Here is an 18,438-nt window from a genome sequence, read left to right on the forward strand (position 1 = left end):
AAATGACAGTGTATGGTTTTTAATAGCTTATCTTGACTAACATGACAGAAGAACATGCTGTTTTTGTTGAATTCAACAACTGCAAGATCCTAGGTGTCTTTCGCAACTAATTTTTGAAATTTTTCAGTCACTATATTCTACATCTACATCTTCATCTACATCCATACTCCGCGAGCCACCTGACGGTGTGTGGTGGAGGGTACCTTGAGTATAGCTATCGGTTCTCGCTTCTATTCCAGTCTCGTATTGTTCGTGGAAAGAAGGATTGTCGGTATGCCTCTGTGTGGGCTTTAATCTCTCTGATTTTATCATCATGGTCTCTTCGCAAGATATATGTAGGAGAGAGCAATATACTGCCTGACTCCTCAGTGAAGGTATGTTCTCAAGACTTCAACAAAAACCTGTATTGTGAGTTACATTGCTTGGTGGCTCTCTGATTGCATATGTTAACTTAGAGAGTTGTGAGGCTAAGAATGTTGTGTGACAGTTCTCCTCTACATTTATTTGTAGGCAAGGAACTAGAATCTTGGTTTCAGTTTCTATAGAGCTACTGGGAAACTTAATGTGCTATGACAAATGTAGAAGTGGTATAGTCTTAATTATCTTTTGATTCAGTAAGCAGTATTGCTTCTGCATTCTTTACACATCAGAGCAAGTCATTAATGTAGACTAGAAAGGCAAATGGTTCTAAGACAGAACCCTGAAGTACACTGTGTGATAGTAAGGATGCCTCTGAAAAGCAGTTCTGGGCAATGCTGCTGTACTTGTATATGACCTTTGTAATCTGAGATCAATTACTTGAATAGGCTGACATCTCAGCCAATCATCTGGTAGACCTTGCACAACATAACATGCTCTCCGTTGGATCTTCTCTATCTCTTCTATCAACCCTATCTGGTATGGATCCCACACTGCTGACCAGTATTCAAGCACTGGGTGAACAAGCGTACTGTAACCTACTTCCTTTGTTTAGGGACTGGATTTCCTTAGGATTCTTCCGATGAATCTCAGTCTGGCATCTGCCTTACCAACGATTAATTTTATATGGTCATTCCATTTTAAATCACTCCTAATGCCTACTCCCAGATAATTTATGGAATTAACTGCTTCCAGATGTTGACCTGCTATATTGTAGCTAAATGATAAAGGATCTTTCTTTCTATGTATTCGCAGCACCTTACACTTCTCTACATTGAGATTCACTTTTTTTCCCCTGTACCATGTGTCAATTCGTTGCAGATTCTTTTGCATTTCAGTATAATTTTCCATTGTGATATACTACAGTATCATCTGCAAAAAGCCTCAGTGAACTTCCAATGTTATCCACATCGTCATTTATATATACTGTGAATAGCAACTGTCCTACGACACCCCCCTTCGTCACACCGTGTCACTCTTACTTCGAAAGACTTCTCTCCATTAAGAATGACATGCTGCATTCTGTTATCTCGGAACTCTTCAATCCAGTCACACAATTGGTCTGATAGTCCATATGATTTTACTTTGTCCATTAAATGACTGGGGAACTGTATCAAACACCTTGCGGAAGTCAAGAAACATGGCATCTACCTGGGAACCCATGTCTTTGCAATTGTGACAAAGTACAAATCCATAACGAAATAGAGCAATCTTGTTATGAGTTTCCTTTTCCCCAGTAAGTTGCCATACAGTTTTCCATAATGCATTACTTTTTTTGACTACTCCCTGGATCTATGAGTCATTTTCTGTTAACTTTGGATTTTTTATAACTTGCTTCAGAACTAACTTTTACTTGTTTAATGATGTGACACTTCTGCATGATTGTTTGCTTTTGAAAGTTTAATTGAAGCTCTCTTTGACTTACGGGATACTCTGAATTTTGCTGTAGCCCAGTCCCGTGGTTTGTTTGTTGTTGTTTTTTTTCACTTGAACTTCTTTTTAGGATAAGCTGTTTCAAAATATTCACTGAATTTTTTTATGAAATAGTAGAACTTGTCATTTGTTTTAGGTGTTCTAAAGACATTACCCTACAATTCATTGGACTGCATCAGATGAAAGTATTGTGTATTTAATATGCAGAAGTATCTATTATATACAATAGATTAATCCAGAGGTAAATGATATCTGAGGGGTACCGTAAGTAACTATGCCAGATGATCATTATATCCTGTACCAGAACTGAACGTTTGTGCTGCCCACGTAGACACAGCTCTAGTCAAGTAGAGTGGTACTACTATTTGGAACGAGAGTTGGTTGGCAATCAGGCTTTCTGATTAAGTTTATTTATATGCGTTTTATATTTGTAATGTCGTGTATGTCCCGTTCCAAGCCTGCACTCCCTGCCGTTGTATCGTTAGTTTCGCGTTCCTCTTTAAATTAGTTTGGTTATATTTTTTTCTTGGGTGATGGCATTGTTTACGCCTGCTCGTGTCTGGAATGAGTGACGTTTGGGTAGCCATATGGCTCAAGGCCGAAATTGCTGTGTGAATCATCTTGGTGACGGCCGGTATCGGACACCTCGGTTATTCCTTCTGAGGAATAAGGGAGGAATATGTGTGCCATCTACTACTCCTAAGACTTATCGGAATCCCGTCATTGAAAACAACTCATTGCTCTGTCTGTCTGCTTCCCCTGGTCACGCAATTTTATAAATTTCGTGGGCAGCCTTAACGAAAGGATACAAATATTTGTGTAATGAGCATTTATGCACACCAAATCAAGTAGCTATAACTTTGCTAATCTATAAATAGCTACAGCAACTCTATTCTCTATTGACAGTGGCGCACGAGCAAAATAGATGGCTAGAGACAACCCGTTAGTGTAACATACATAGAAGCAGGAATGACTCTTTTTTTTCCTCATGCGGAAGTATTTTAGCCATTCCCATGCCCCAGAATGCTGGAGTACAATTACACTCCAACCGTGATCACTTTGCATTTTCCATCGTAGCATGAATTCACTTTCATTCATTACAAATTCGTATTCTGTCATTAGGGGAAACAACACAAATGACACGAATAAACTACTTACAAATATTGAAATCATGGTACTACGTTCTAATGACTTAAGTGTGAACCCAAACAGCTGATTTCCAGAGGCAATTTGTGTAAAACAAATGAAGATCGAGAATCCGATATCGACCGAACCAGAATATCAAATCACACTCCAACATTTACAACAACGGTAATAGGATTTCGAAATTTAGGTTTTGTCCCTCAGAAACTGTGTCGCATGCAAACATAGCAAATGTTTGTTGAAGATAAAAATTCTGTTCTCGGGAATCTGAATGCTCATTCCATAGATATTGCAAAAACGGAGCAGTGGTTTACTCTTCTACAGCTTAATTTCTCAGAACTAAATGCTATGCCTGTATTGGCTGTTCGTAGCAGACAAGCAGTGTGTGTAATGTTTATCTGAGGAACATGTTAACTCAGGTACACAGGTAATAAATGGGCAAAAACATGTTAGGAAAGACTAAAATTTGTTTTGACATTAAGCTCCCGCCACGTTTCAACACTGTTACCGATTGCTTGAGCTTATGAATCAGTTTATGATTGTCTTGTAATGACATGGCAACTGCGAGAACGTTGTAGTATTTTAATGATATGAGCAGACACACCTTTGTTTTTATTCTAAATATAAACAATTGTTCACCCTTGGCGATTTTAATGATGGATTGGGACAGCGTGTGAATTGCGTGTTTTCTGAGGGTATAAGTTTTAGGTTAGGTTCATGTGACACGTACTTAATTTTCCGACGAGTATTTCATGCTTAGTGTAATATACATCCATTTATGAAAAATACAGGGACTGCGTCCAAGTATAGCACTTTAAGTGCTTCCTGTTTTCATTCCGGATAAAATCTCTATAGGTATTCATATATAACTCCGTAAAATAAGCTGCTTAATTTATGTATTGCAGCAGTTCCACCATGCTTTGCAAGTCCGGAGTGTGTGCCTACAGAAACAATTAGCGTAATATTCCTAGGTTCTGTTGCAGCCTGAATCCGCGAAAGTATAGTTGCAAATGTAGCGTGATGCACGTTCGTCATTGCAATAACTTGTATATCTTATTTCCGATGTTGCCGAAAATTCATGTCATTAAAGTCTTAGCCCCGCAGAGAAAATTCTAGTCTACTTTGTGTGAATCAGAATATTACGAATGAACTATCATTTTCCGCCGACAATAGATTATTCATCATATTGAGTTCCCATGACTCATTACGTGAGTTGTTGCCAACATCATCACGCAACACAACAGCAGGTGACACAGTCAAGTGCTCTTTTCCTATACCCCCGACCTAAGAATAAACATAGAATCAGTGATACTTATTGGGATTGCGTTTGGCTATAACCATTAACTAATTGTCAGCGTGAGCATGTAACGAAGACTGTAAGTTCATCTCAGCCTCTTTCCATCATGCCCATAGTTACTATAAACGGTGGTTGCAGCTATGAACGCACATGTAATGTTATAAAAGCGTGGTTAGGGGTGGTAGTGTTTCATGTTGTGCCTGTCAGCCTGAAACTAGATATTACAGTGAACAAAATGTGGAATGACATGTGGGTCTAAATATGAAGGATTTTAAGTGCGCGAATTCGTGACTGAGAAATGCAAATTCTATTCTTCATAAACTGGAAATTGTAAATCAACATACTTGTCATTTGCCTTTCTTTGTTCTTCAGTTATTGTTAAATTTGTCAATGTAGTGGCTGTCGTTTCCTGTCGCCGCTAGTGGACTGAAATATCGTATTTAAACTGTATCTCATAGGAAACTGGAATCAGAATGATTGTTTCTATCCAATTACTTGGTTTTCAGGAACTTAAAAGTGCAGTAATGGAATACCCTAAACCAGTTTGGATTGGGAAAGAGGGAACAAATGAAGTATCTACTGATGTAGACTTTGTGGTAAGTGCTTCTGTTTTTTATCATTGTTTCTTTAATCTGTGTTTCTGATATGGTATGTGAATAATCGTAAATTGTCATGATGCTAGAAGTAATTCAGTCTAATTATAAAAATCTGATAACCTGTCAATTTTAAATGCAACATTGCATAAAATATGGTGCATGGTAAATGACACAAGGGATGGAGGAGAGAGTTTAAATTTAATGTTTAATAATTGTGTCAAAGATTAACATAAAATAACCACTCAGGAGCTTTGATAAGTCTGCATTAAAGTTGTTCCTCTAAATGTTAACTTTAATATACAACATACAGAGAAGATATTGTAGCGAATATTAACAATGCATTTAAACATAAAAATAAAACACTCGGGTAGTGTACTTTATATTTTATACATGGCATTGTAAAGGGATTGTGGTTTCTTTATTAATATTAGAGGTGTTGTTGTTTTGTTGAGTTTTAGGTCTTAATTACAGTGAAAAACAAATTAAAAGTTCCATATTACCAATTTCATGTTCTAACCACCCTCAGATATGTGAAAGTAAACAGTTGGCATCAACATAAAAAAGTGACATGTTTGTTGTTAATCACCATTTACTGCACTGTCATATATGATCATCGTAAAATTGGAATAATGTTACAGAAAACCAGTGTGGTTAATGACATAAATAATAAAGCTGCTTTTACATGGGCATGAAATCTCGTGTATCATTTTTGTATTGGCATCCACCTTTGTCAAAGTGCAGGAGGTTGGTTGGTTATCGAATCTGTTTCTGAATATGAATAAACATCTTGGGGTGTGTGTGTGTGTGTGTGTGTGTGTGTGTGTGTGTGTGTGTGTGTCGGGGTGTGTGTGTGTGTGTGTGTGTGTGTGTGTGTGTGTCGGGGGGTGTGTGTGTGTGTGTCGGGGGGTGTGTGTGTGTGTGTGTGTGTCGGGGTGTGTGTGTGTGTGTGTGTGTCGGGGTGTGTGTGTGTGTGTGTGTCGGGGTGTGTGTGTGTGTGTGTGTCGGGGTGTGTGTGTCGGGGTGTGTGTGTCGGGGTGTGTGTGTCGGGGTGTGTGTGTGTGTGTGTGTGTGTGTGTGTGTGTGTGTGTGTGCTCGCAACCTGGCCACTTGTATCTAAAGTGCCATGTGTGACTCCATCACTGTTGAATGGGTGTCAATGGTAGTAGGGCATGGGTATAGCTGCTTCACAAATTAGTAGCATATTGATTAAAAACTTATGTATATAGCTTTTTACACTAATTGAAAATTTTGAACATACTATACCTACTTACACTATGTCAGGATAAGTGATGAAAATTGTATTGTAGGTAGTATAGGACTAAGAAAGCAGAATGTCAAGCTTGTTTGAGATTTGTCAGGTGAAGACCCAGATGCTTTGGGAGGTGGGGGGGATCTGCTACTGCCTCTTCTGAAGGATAAACCTAGACCTAAGCTCTAATGAAAGCATTAAGCAGCCATGATTTCTGTGCATCTTACTACAGCATAACAAGATTAATCACTTCCATGAATAGTTTTTGGTTAGGTCTTTACTGAGATACATTTTGAACAATGTATAGTCAGCCACATCTAGTTTAACTACAGTGAACACAAAATTTTGCAAAAGTTCAGTGAAGACATACCTGAAAATTAACTAGGGTTCTGTACTTCCACTTTCTCTCTGTCCTATTTTCAATCAGATAATTCACGTTTGTAATTTGGTGCCATTTCACATACAACTTAACTTGAAATGTTGGTATAGCCATTGCACTTTACATTGTTTTGAGTTATCGAGAAACAGGTACTGTTGCACAATGGAAATAGAGCACAGGCTAAAGTGGTGGGGAATTGTTTCTCTGATTATTTCAAAAAATCGTAAGAGAAGACTAGACACCCAAACAGTAGATGTGATGTATCAAAAACATTTCCAGCCACTCACTCAGGCTTATGGTAGACAGATCATAAAAAAAAATAAAAGCACTTAATATGGGCAGGATAATTCTCACATTGAGTCCATAAAAACAAAGAGTGCAGATTTTCAAAGTATAAAAATTGAACACGGGAGGATATTTATCAGTATACAATTTTTCTTGGGCTATTCTTATACTGGATGTGGAGTCCCACTTAGCTTGATGTTTACTTACTTTGTTAGGTACTTGATGTGCACAGGGAAACAGCCTGTGCCTAGTTGTGGAAATCAATATTCTGTCAAGATCTCATCTGCACTGTTACTGTTAGTAAGGAAGTTTCCAACTTGAGTGATTTAAAGTAAGTAACGTATTTCATAGTATGACCAAAAAGCTTGTTTGAATTCAGTGCTAAAGAAGTGAATATAGGTATAGCTCTTTAACAAAGGTGTAGATATTTTCAAAAAAACTCAGCTCAGATAATTTCCCACAAAATATTGAGTGTGCCACAGGTTGACCTAGCATTAATTTTAGTCTGATTCCTCACAAGTTATTAGTGATATTTTGGTGGGATTACCTCTCACAAGTGCCAAATCTGCATTGTTTGTTACAGATGTTACACTACATGATTGATGTCAGTGAGAATATTAACATTGCACATAATATGATGGCAGTACACTTACAGTTGAAATGTTAAGATATGTTGACTAACAAGTGGCTAAAAATTTTGTAGTTAAAAATTTAAGACTGTCATCTATAATTTCAAACTTCCAGATATCAGCAACTGGACTTTTGTTTAATTGTAGAACACCTGCAAATCTAGTAGACCAAGCTTTCAAATCCATATGAAAAATGACAAGTTTTTGGCACTATCAACAACAAAAATAATCACTTTCCAGACAGTTACTATGGAAAATAGAATTTTCCAAATGCAATTACCAATATAGTTTAAAAGTGCAGCAAGAAAATATTTTGCTGACAGTGGTAGCAGTTGTTATAATTATAAAAACCAATATTCAATTTGAACACTGTCTCAGATGACAATTTTAGATTAATCTTCATTGTGAGTGACAGACCAGCAAAAAAAAGTAACGAGGGTGGTTTTTGGGCTTTCATCATTAAGTAGGAACATCTACCTACTTCGAGATTACCCCATTGAATCCTTTGAAGGTGAAAGTTTTCACAGGGGGAGAAAATACACAACTGTAATTTCAAGAATGGAAACTGCCACATATACATTCAGTCATACAACTTCAAAGTGGAGGCTACCAAAAGTCATGTGAACCACTTTTGTAGCAGTGGAGAGAATGGTCGAATGTATCTGTTTACTAGACACATACACTGACTGAAAAAGTTTTATTAACTTCAGAAATGTTTGTAGCTTTCATTGAATATAAAATCTAAATAGATCTTTAGAGGAATTCAAAATGTTCAGGCCATCAAATGACATAAAAAAACTGTCATGCAATCTTTCAGTAGTTTTGGGGGGGAGAGGGGGGTACAATAATAAAATAAATCAGTATTCAAGTTCAGAGCTGATTTTCATCTGTTCCAGAACTTACAATTTTATGAGATCAGTATTTTAAGCCAAGTTTAGTGCACTTATCAAATTCAAATATGGTTATTTATGAAGGTATTTTCTGGGAAACATTGAATGTGTTCACCCCATCCATCTGAAATCACCCACGGCATTATCAAAACGGTTGTCATGAACCTCTGCCAAGAAACGAATGGTCTAAAATGAATGCCACACTAAGGATTATTGTTACTCTTATGGCACCCCATTTCCTGGCACTTTTAGCTCACTATCAAACTTAGCCTTCAAGCTAATCTACACCTCTGACTACACTACATATCACACTTTCATGACAAAGTTTAATTCCAAATACAATACAAAAGCAAATAAAAACACACACACACACACACACACACACACACACACACACACACACACACATTGTGGTCAGTTTTGAAGCACCAGTTGCATGTTGGATTGATGATACTGTTGAATCTGGGGCTCTGAGTCTCTGCTTGCTTGTCCTCACATTCTATTGTCTATCTAGGCTGACTGCTTTCTTCTTCACTCTGTGTTCAGCCATGGTTCATCCATCCCACCATCGCCGAATACTGACATTGCTCCTATTTGTTTCAAGCAGTTCGTCGATTATTCCAACTGCATATCCTCTCAAGTGCTGATAGCTGCATATACTGTACATGCACCTGTCTGTAAAGTATAGTTATTGTCCAACTGAGTACATGGAATGAAATTGACAAATACTCTGTGCCCTGTAATCGACATGCCCCTGTTCACCGTCCTTTCTGGATGATCTGTGAAACTAAGCTGCATCATCACAAGTTCATCCAGTTGCTGCCAAAGTTTACAGTTCTTCATTTTCCATCAATAACTGTAAAAATATCAATTTGTGAATACTTTGCATAATTCCTTGTTTTGTTTGTCTTAGAGTGTAAAAAAGCACTAAATATCTTCAGAAACCATTCTACTACTGAATACCACAACATGGCAAGTGTTAAAGAGTACATATTTCAAAAGTTAATGTGAAAATCCTGAAAAGACAGTCAGTATTTTAATTGAAACGGAGAGATGACAAATGATTAAATCAATTTGTCTGTCTGATTTCTGCAGTAAAGGTGACCGTACTATGCTGTTGAGAAAATATACATATGATGTTGCGTTAAGTGATGAAATCGACCAAGGAAAATCTCGCAAAATTTTTGAAATTTTGCATCAAGAAACAATGCCAAAAAATGGTACATATCTGAGCAAACCAGTCCAGAATATTGATTGTTTCCTTATTTGTCATAATGAGAAACGTTCTCAACAGAGTCAAACCAGCAAAGTAATGTGCTGTCCTTAATGATGAAACAAGAGTTCATATACTTTGTCTGCAACTGGCTTCACTGTTGCTGGGTTTGTGGCAGGGCGGGCTTAGTTACGTAAATGTTTGATCACTGTCTCTCGTCATACTGTTCACTACAAAAGCCCACCTACCTCAGTATGGTGCCAGACCACCAGCCTGTTTATTTGCATACGTAGATACTGTTCAGACGATGCTAAAAGTAGCATTGAAGAAAAACACCGTCAATACTTACATTTGCAAAGTCCGTGTAAACTCTGGCAGCAAGCTATCAAGTAATATCTTATAACACAATTTTTGGGTGGAGTGTGACTGCTTCATCTCTTAAGAAAAATGACAAAATTCTGCAACAAGTTCTTTTATTTCTCTAGGTTCAAAATTACACTTGCCATCATCCTGTATTTGATTAATAAATAATATTAGTGTCTCCTCAGCTCACAGTTCATACAACCCAGTAAACACCCAAGGCAGCCAGGAATGTACTAAAGTCAAACTCGAATTATTACACAAGTTTCACATTTGGTCCTCTTAATTGGATTTCTATTCAAGAAACTGCTCCAGCTGTTCCATAAACAGGTATGAAACATGCCACGTGGAATTCTACAAGACTGAAGGTTGACATGTGTTTATCTATCCAGCAGATCACTTCACAAAGCTCAGATTTTCACAATCTGTCCATAAATGCAACTGCCTTCATGGCAATAAAATCCAGACACAAGAAACCAGTAGCCTCTTCATTTTACTCATAATGTAGATGGACATGTCAGACGTGTTCAGCACATCCGATAGTTCACCAGCAGACTCCTGTTCAATCTGCTTCTCTCCCAGTATACTACTTAGCAGTGTGTGGGAACTGCTTAACTTTGGTTGTTCAAAATGGCCAGCCAATCAAAACAATCCTTAGTTATTTCTCGTGCTAAAACTGGCCTGCGCCAATCATTATTCAGATGCATTTATCATTCCAACATGCAAATACTAATATGATTTAATAAAACCAAATGGAAAAGAAAATTAATCATGGAATAAATTTAGAATATGATTTTAATTTCAACTGTTATTCTGGCTGCCTCCTTACAAAAGCTAGTAAACTTAGACATAAGTCATCTGCAAAGTGGGCACAAACATCTTTCCCATGCTATGTTTACTTAACATTTTACATAAATTTAATCTTGAAATTTAACACATGTCCCACATACACACTCTTTTTGCTCCTGCAACAATATTAGGCACAAATAATTTTGTCTGATTTTTGTATTACAAAAATGTGAAGTAGTTAACATTTTTAATATGAAAATCCAAATAAATTATCTTGACATTTTGTAACTCCAGTAATGAATTCAAATGATACTAAAAGACAGTTGTTATTCCTAACTGAGTTTTTTAGTCTGTGTCGGTTTGGGGTGTTTTAGGTAATTTCCTCTAACTCTGAAACTGACAGATGGCTGAAATGTTTATACCATAGTCTCTTGAATTAAAAAAAAGGTAGTATATAGAATTTGAACAATATTAAATAATATTTAATATAGTTTATTTAGATTTTTATGGGCTTGAATATTGTCACTTGAATTGACACAGGTACCACTTCCCACTGCTAGGCTAGCAGCAGATACGAGTGAGTCACGCTAAGATAAAAGTTGCTGTTTGTCACCACCATTGGCCCCAAAGCAATGAGCTGTACTGCAAAGTAGTGCAATAAATGCTATTGCATATTGACTTGGGACATCAGGTTGAGCAGTGAAACCATTCAGAACTTAACTTTAACCTGCAAGTTGATAATGTGCGAAGGTGTCCAGAAATTTCAGTGGCACACAGTACTAAATAAAGCAGGTCCAACCACTAGTGACTTACATGCATTCTGCAGAACATAAACTGAACCTCACTAGCTCGAAGGCGTGCAGCTTATCTAGTGTTAACAGTATGATGGTAGTTGAAAGTCAACCTACAAATTTTGTGTGTGCGTGCGTGTGTGCCAGTGTGAAGAAACACCTCTTCAGAAGGAGCTTCAGAGAGGCAGGAAACATCTCCCCCAAGCAGCAGCAGACACATGTCAATAGACAAAGGAGTTTTTTCCAAATATAAAAATTCTTTTATAAATTCTTCCTGTATAACCATTATCCACTTGTAGGGTGAAGTGCAGCTTTTCTTCGGTTGAATTAATATAATTGTCCTTTGTGTGACAATGACTGAAGACTGGTTGAATGGTTTGGCTGCCATTTAGAATCACTGAGAGGTGTTTCGAATACTACAATGTGTCAAAGAATTTGCAAAAAGTTGTATGATGGGACTTGCTATGCTTTAAATGAGCAGTATAAAATTTTGTGTCCTTTTTAATGATTGCTGTGGTAAAGCCTACTCTCAGCTGTGTCAAGCTTCTTCCGAACCAAAATCTTGGATCCACCAGTGAGCACTAAAGTGAAAGTACTACAGAAGGATATTACTCGAGTCAGTTTTGAAAGTTGTGTGTCTTTATGGAAATGAACTGTGATACATTCTAGTAAAGTTGTGGTGAATGTGGTGGGGTGAACAACGATATAACTGTACATTAGCACCCAGGTTTTCCCTGTATTGGGTGTAATGATTAATACTGAGTGTAATGTGAGTCAAAAATCCAGAAATTCTAGACTTTGTGTGGAATGAAGTATTATATTTAAGTAAATGAAATAGTCTGAGCACATGTATCTGTAAGATTAATCCCTTATACGGGGTGTTTCAAAATTACACTGACAAACTTAAAGGAATATAGAGGGTGTCTTGAGGAACAAAATGCAGACAGAACCCATATCTAGAATCATCAGAGGCTACAGAGCTTCCAAGTTAAACATGCCAGCACATGTATATGTATGAATATTCCAGGTGATTGTAATAAGGATACAAACTTTTGGGGATAATGGGGAAGGATAAACGTATCAATTTGCGGTAAGGAATCCAGGTCTGCAAATGAGTCAGTTGTAAGCAAACATCTTTGATACCTGTGCTAGTGGAAAACATGTATAGTGTTTCCCCAGGTTCTGGAAATTGGGAATATCAGGTATTTTCAAACACATGAGGAAAATCAGGGAAATATCAGTATTGTTACATTCCATCATAGATTTCCATGGTTGGAAATTTTAAAAAAAACTGGAATATCTCATTTTTGTTTCAGTAGATGAAATGGTTTGTTTACTGAGCTATCATGCATTGTCTCTGACTGTGTGCAGGTGTGTGTGTGTGTGTGTGTGTGTGTGTGTGTGTGTGTGTGTGTGTGTGTGTGTGTGTCACATTCTCACTCCATTCCGACTGCTTCTTCCATTCTTACCAGTCCCCTTGGCTTGCATTCAGTGTTGCCATAACTTTTTTCTGCTAGTCTAGCAGCTACCAAAGAGATGCAGGGAGGAATGAGGATGAGAGGCAGGGTGGCATAATGACTGTTTTGTTTGGTTCTGATTCTGAGATTGTAGACACAGGGCCCAGATGGCAGTCTTGTGTGCACAATTTGTGCGTGTGCGCGTGTGTGTTGTCTTTTCTGATAGAAGCTATGGCTGTCTTTTCTACATCCTGTCTGGGGCTCAGCAATCATCTTTGTGGTGAGTTGCTACCTATCCTCATTATTATTGATTCTCAGAATGTTTGAACAAGTTATCTGTTGTGTGGATTGATCATTGTGGTCTCATTTCATCACCATGCTGTCTGTGGCTTGTGAATAGCTGGCCACAACAGTGGATTTCAATGACAGGCCAAAACCAGAGACTGTTTCTGTGGGTATCTAATGGATTGGGCCTGCTGATCTGAAGCCATTTGGTTTCCACTAATCTGCAGGCAGGCCTGCACATCAGATCTAGTCTCACCAATCTGATGCAGGCTGGGTCTGTTTGTGTGTGGTGTAATGCAGCAGATTTTCATGGTTTATCCATGGACCCAGGACTACAGTGCTTCTCAGCAGGCCAGGAACAATGAGTCATGGATTTCAGGAATTGTGACTTTCATGGTGAGTATGTTGTACAGTGTGGCATTTTTAGAGATTTTATTTGGTCTAGTACATTTTGCCACCTCAAAAGTTGGTTATATGTTAGAAAGTATGGACAAGAAGAAGAAAATTGTCAGTCACTGGTAGTTTGTATGTTATACTCATAGATTCCTCAAAAGAAAAAAACCACACAATACTTGTAAAATAGATATAATACAGTGGGTAATAACTGACTATAATGAAAATAGTAGGAACATTTCATTGGTGGTCACCCACAGTCTTGGTTTACACAATTCTTACTCGCCTTATATACTTGTTTCAAGAGGCCTACATTTTTTTGAGGTGATTTCTGAAATTGGTGATAGTATTTTAAATCTTGCCACGAAATGTGTTTTGCTATATTGAAATAAGATATCAGTGGTTATAATGAAACACACATACTATTTGGCTTGCTTTCTCTGTCTAAAAACACTTCATTACAAAATATGTTGATGGTAGTACTTAAGATTTTTGCTTCGCACTAGGAAATGCCTTCTGCCTGTATGGCTTGTAGATATTTCCTCCTTTGTACTATTGTTTCTTCTGCCATAGCTGCAAAGATGGATTGTGAACTTAGGTCTTAACTTACCCTTGAGATCTCAAAATTTATCAGGGGGAAAAATGCTAAAACTTGCCTGGAAATCAAGGAATTTGTTGGGGAAACTGTGGCAACCCTGGTGTCCCATTACTGTTGCTGTTGAGATTCTATGTTAGGCAACTTTGAGGTGATGGTATGAACCGAAATAAGATACCCAGTAAACATAGGCTCTAAAATGCTTGCATGAGGAGCTATGAGCTCTTGTTAATCCTCGCTACTGTGAAACACATTTCAGCTATTGAACAAGTGTGCATAGCTCTTTGCATATGAGTACAAAGAAGGATGCTGTGTCCATATAAGCACCAATTGAATATTGCTGCCGTCATTGATTCATATCAGGATCAAGTTCCTGAATGAGTAGACTAGCAGGATATGCCACATGGATTAGTGAGATTCCTGATGTTACAGTGGGCATGCCTAATGGTTAAAGTGACAGTATGCACAAAAACAAAGAAAACAGGACATCAAAGTGCAATTTGTAAGTGCAGCAAAAATAAATTTTTATGTGGTGTTATTAATGTAGTAATTTTTAACTTAAATTTCTTAGGTTTTTATTGGAGTTTTTGTGATTAGGTGAAAACCTGTGGAGTGTGAAGTAATTTTGTCCTTAAGAATGAAATTATCCTCCAAGAATGGGTCTGATAATGAACAGATAATTTTGTAATTCTCAGTACATGTGTGGTATGAGGAGGAAGAGGGCAAGAAAATATAGTAAATATATGTAATAAATTTAGGTACATGATATTGGTAACAAATTTGCATCCACATACATGTTCAGTTAACCAGTGTTAAGGGTACTTAGCACTGAAAAGGGTATTTCCCATTCCATTTGCATATGGAATGTAAAGTGGATAAATGCTTAAAATCTCTGAGCACACTGAGTGTACCATCAGTTCTTATTAGAGCAATATGTAGGAGCTGAAGAATGCAGATACATCACATTTTATAAATTTACTTTAACAATATAATTGGCATCTATCTTAGTGTCTGCCATTTAAGTTTTCATATAGTATCTGTGATTATCTAATGAATCAGATTGACTTGTGACCATTTGTAGTGCCATTGTTTGTAATGTTCAGTATCCCCTGTTACTTCAAATTGTTGTACCCAAGTTGACAATTACAATAGTGATTCATTGAAGTGATAGTCATAGGATACTACTGTTCTGTCGTAAAGTACACAATTTTATGTTCCTGTATATTCAAAGCAAGTTTGCAGTCTTTGCATCACATATAAATATTATAAAGATCTGGTTGTATATATGTGCAGCTCTTTATTCAGGCCATACTTAATTAACTGATTCATGTATAAAATGTCTGAGGTGACTTAATGTCTCACATCATTAATACCCCACATGAACAGCAAGAGCACTAAAACTTTTCTCAGGGTCCCTCCTCAGATTACTTTTACTTGTGTCAATGACTCCCTTCATAGTAATTTGCTGCAACTTCTCTAATAATAAATCCTTAATAAAGACATATTTTGTATACTAATTGCACTGTGGTATGGAAATAGACATAATGTATCCATATGATAACAAAGGTGCATGGCACAGTACTATCTGAGAAAAGCAGAAGTCGGTTTTCACATGACTGTTTTTGGAATCCATGCTGGGTTGTGTTCAGGTGGCCATTCTGTTTTGATGTATCCAATTGTGTTTTGATTTTGTAGGATGTGGCTGTCATTTAGATTGCATGGTAGTTTTGTGGATAAGTTTTGCCCCCTCTTCCTGTACACAAATGTGGCCTGTGCTTTCTTCCAGTTATTGGACAAAATTTTTTGTTCTGGGATCCATGGTATATTACAGTTAAAATGGAGGCTAACACGCAAGCACATTCTGTATAGTATGTTACTGTTAATCCATTGAGTTTTGGAGTCTTGTTTGCTTCTTCTGGTTTGAGCTGTTTCTCAGTGCTATTGTTCCTGTCTACATCATTAAGTATTGCAGTTATATGGACATTAAACTGTGGCTGTACCTCACTATCTCTGGTAATAAAAGGTTCAAAAATGGAGACTGGCATAATTGCTTTTGCTTAGCTAAATTCAATTAGTTAACTGCATCATCTAAGTGTCTGAATACTGCCTTTGCTGCCCTAACAGCCTTTACATATGACCAGAATTTCTTTGGCATTCGGAGAAGTCAGTACGAAACAGCTTATGTACACATTGAGGCCTCGTGCATTGCCCTCTTGATAGACAAATGTTGCATTCAACATCCCTCTCTGAAGCACTATGCTTCTACACCCAATTCCTCAAATGCTGCAGAATTTAAGAGTATTTGTTAGATTTTACAACATTTCTGTATTGCACACGCTTTATTACACATTGTACACTTCTTATGTAATTTTGTGCTTCTACATGTTTACTGTAGCTAAATCTAATCTCTCCCTCTGCCCCTGCCCTCTCTCCCTCTGCCCCTGCCCCCCCCCCCCCCCCTCGTGTGTGTGTGTGTGTGTGTGTGTGTGTGTGTGTGTGTGTGTGTGTGTGTACACATTAAAGATCCATGGTAGATTCCTTGTCCTACAGGCAAGTAAATGCAGATGAACAATATAGGTGTTTCATTTGCATGTGATTTTCGAATATTTCACCCATTCCTTACATCCTAGCAGATGTTAACTGCACTACTGAGTGCTATTGCAGTATTTGAGATGGTTAAAAGTAGTCCAGCTGTTATTTGAATTACTAAACATACCCCTAATAGTGACTCAAAATTTCATAAAAATTAAACATTTGCTGGTGCAGGCAGAGCAGTTAGGAAATTAATAATAATTTTAACTAAAGGGTTCACAATCATAAGGGTTTATTCATTAGTACAATATAATTTTATGAATAGGTTCCTGATTTATGCTAGTGATTTTAACTACTGCCAATAATGATAAAATAAACACATTATTGTTGTTGCTGTAATAATGTAGTTATTATATAGTTTTTAAAGATATTTTTATTTCTTGAAAAGTAATTGAATTATTAAAATTCAGTTTCATTATTTTTAAAGAAGTCTACAAACACTACTATGTCTACAGTAATTAATATAAATAGAATGAAGACACAATACAGTTGATTTCAGTTCAAATATTTCATTTGTGCAATTCTTGTGATGTAGTTCAACAAGACTAATATACCTCCAAGAAATGTTGGAAATAAAATGTATGATGAACAGTAACTTCTTATTTTTCCTGTTACTAAACCAGCAAGGAATGCTTGTAGGATAATGAGTATTATTGATGTTGGGTTACCTAATTACTTGAAATTAATATTTATTACATTTGATAGTGATCCTATTATTTTAATCATTTCAGGGGTTAGTTTATTAAAATATCAGTTTTGGGTACCAGTGATGGAAAACTCTCCCACCCTTGAAGTTTCAAAAGTGGGGGCTAGACTTACTTCCAGTTCAAAAAACCGATGTTTCTTAAACTATTAAAACTGTTTATGTGCTGTTTTTTACTTCTTTATTGGTCTGTTTTGCTGGTGTTTACCCTTTTTGTTCAAAACATAAACATTTGTGAATGGTTTTAATGAGATTAGAGTATATTGTTCTTTCTTTAATTATATAATTATTTTTCTTATTGAATGTGATTACTTTTCCTGTTTTAGTTTTTTCTGCATGTGAGGTCCGCCCCCTGTAGCGGAGTAGTCAGCGCTACAGAATGTCAATCCTAAGGGCCCGGGTTCGATTCCTGGCTGGGCCTGATTTTCTCCACTTAGGGACTGGGTGTTGAGTTGTTCTAATAATCATTATTTCATTCCCATCGACGTGAAAGTCGCCAAAGTGGCGTCAAATCAAGACTTGCACGCAGCGATCAATCTTCCTGACGGGAGGCCCTAGTCACCCGACACTTACTTCTGCACGTGAGGGTGCTTTGGGTCTTTCTATTTTAGTTTCAGCAATTTGATCTCGTGGTAATGATTTTTTAGTTCTTTTGGTTTATCTTTGTTAAAGTATTTGATTGTTTTTTATCCCTTGTTGTTTCATAAACAATTGCTGATGTTTCTGTCAAGTTTTATTTTTATGATTTGTGTATATTCATATGTTGATTTGAATTTAAGTAGATATTATTTTGCTGTTGATTATTTTTCTTTGATTTTGTTAAGCCTTTGGATTTGTTCTTTATAATTACGGCTAGAAATTTAGTGTACCTTCCTGTAACTGTAATTTTTTCAGTTTTATAATTTGATTTTAATAATCATGATTTACTGTTCTTTTGCTAA

The 18,438-nt window shown here is 36.9% G+C and overlaps 1 protein-coding gene across 1 annotated transcript in view; it reads left to right on the plus strand.

Moving 5' to 3' along the window:
- Positions 1-4,345: 4,345 nt before the first annotated feature.
- Positions 4,346-18,438, plus strand: part of LOC126294988 (zinc finger protein 345-like) — a 112,338-nt gene continuing 98,245 nt past the window's right edge. Inside the window, exons 1-2 of the mRNA XM_049987232.1 lie at positions 4,346-4,370; positions 4,798-4,887. Of these exons, the coding sequence (XP_049843189.1) occupies positions 4,816-4,887 (72 nt within the window). The 5' untranslated portion in view covers positions 4,346-4,370; positions 4,798-4,815. The remainder of the gene's footprint in view (positions 4,371-4,797; positions 4,888-18,438) is intronic.

Source organism: Schistocerca gregaria, chromosome 11 (assembly GCF_023897955.1).
Source record: "Schistocerca gregaria isolate iqSchGreg1 chromosome 11, iqSchGreg1.2, whole genome shotgun sequence".
In the NCBI taxonomy this organism is placed as follows: Eukaryota; Metazoa; Arthropoda; class Insecta; order Orthoptera; family Acrididae; genus Schistocerca; species Schistocerca gregaria.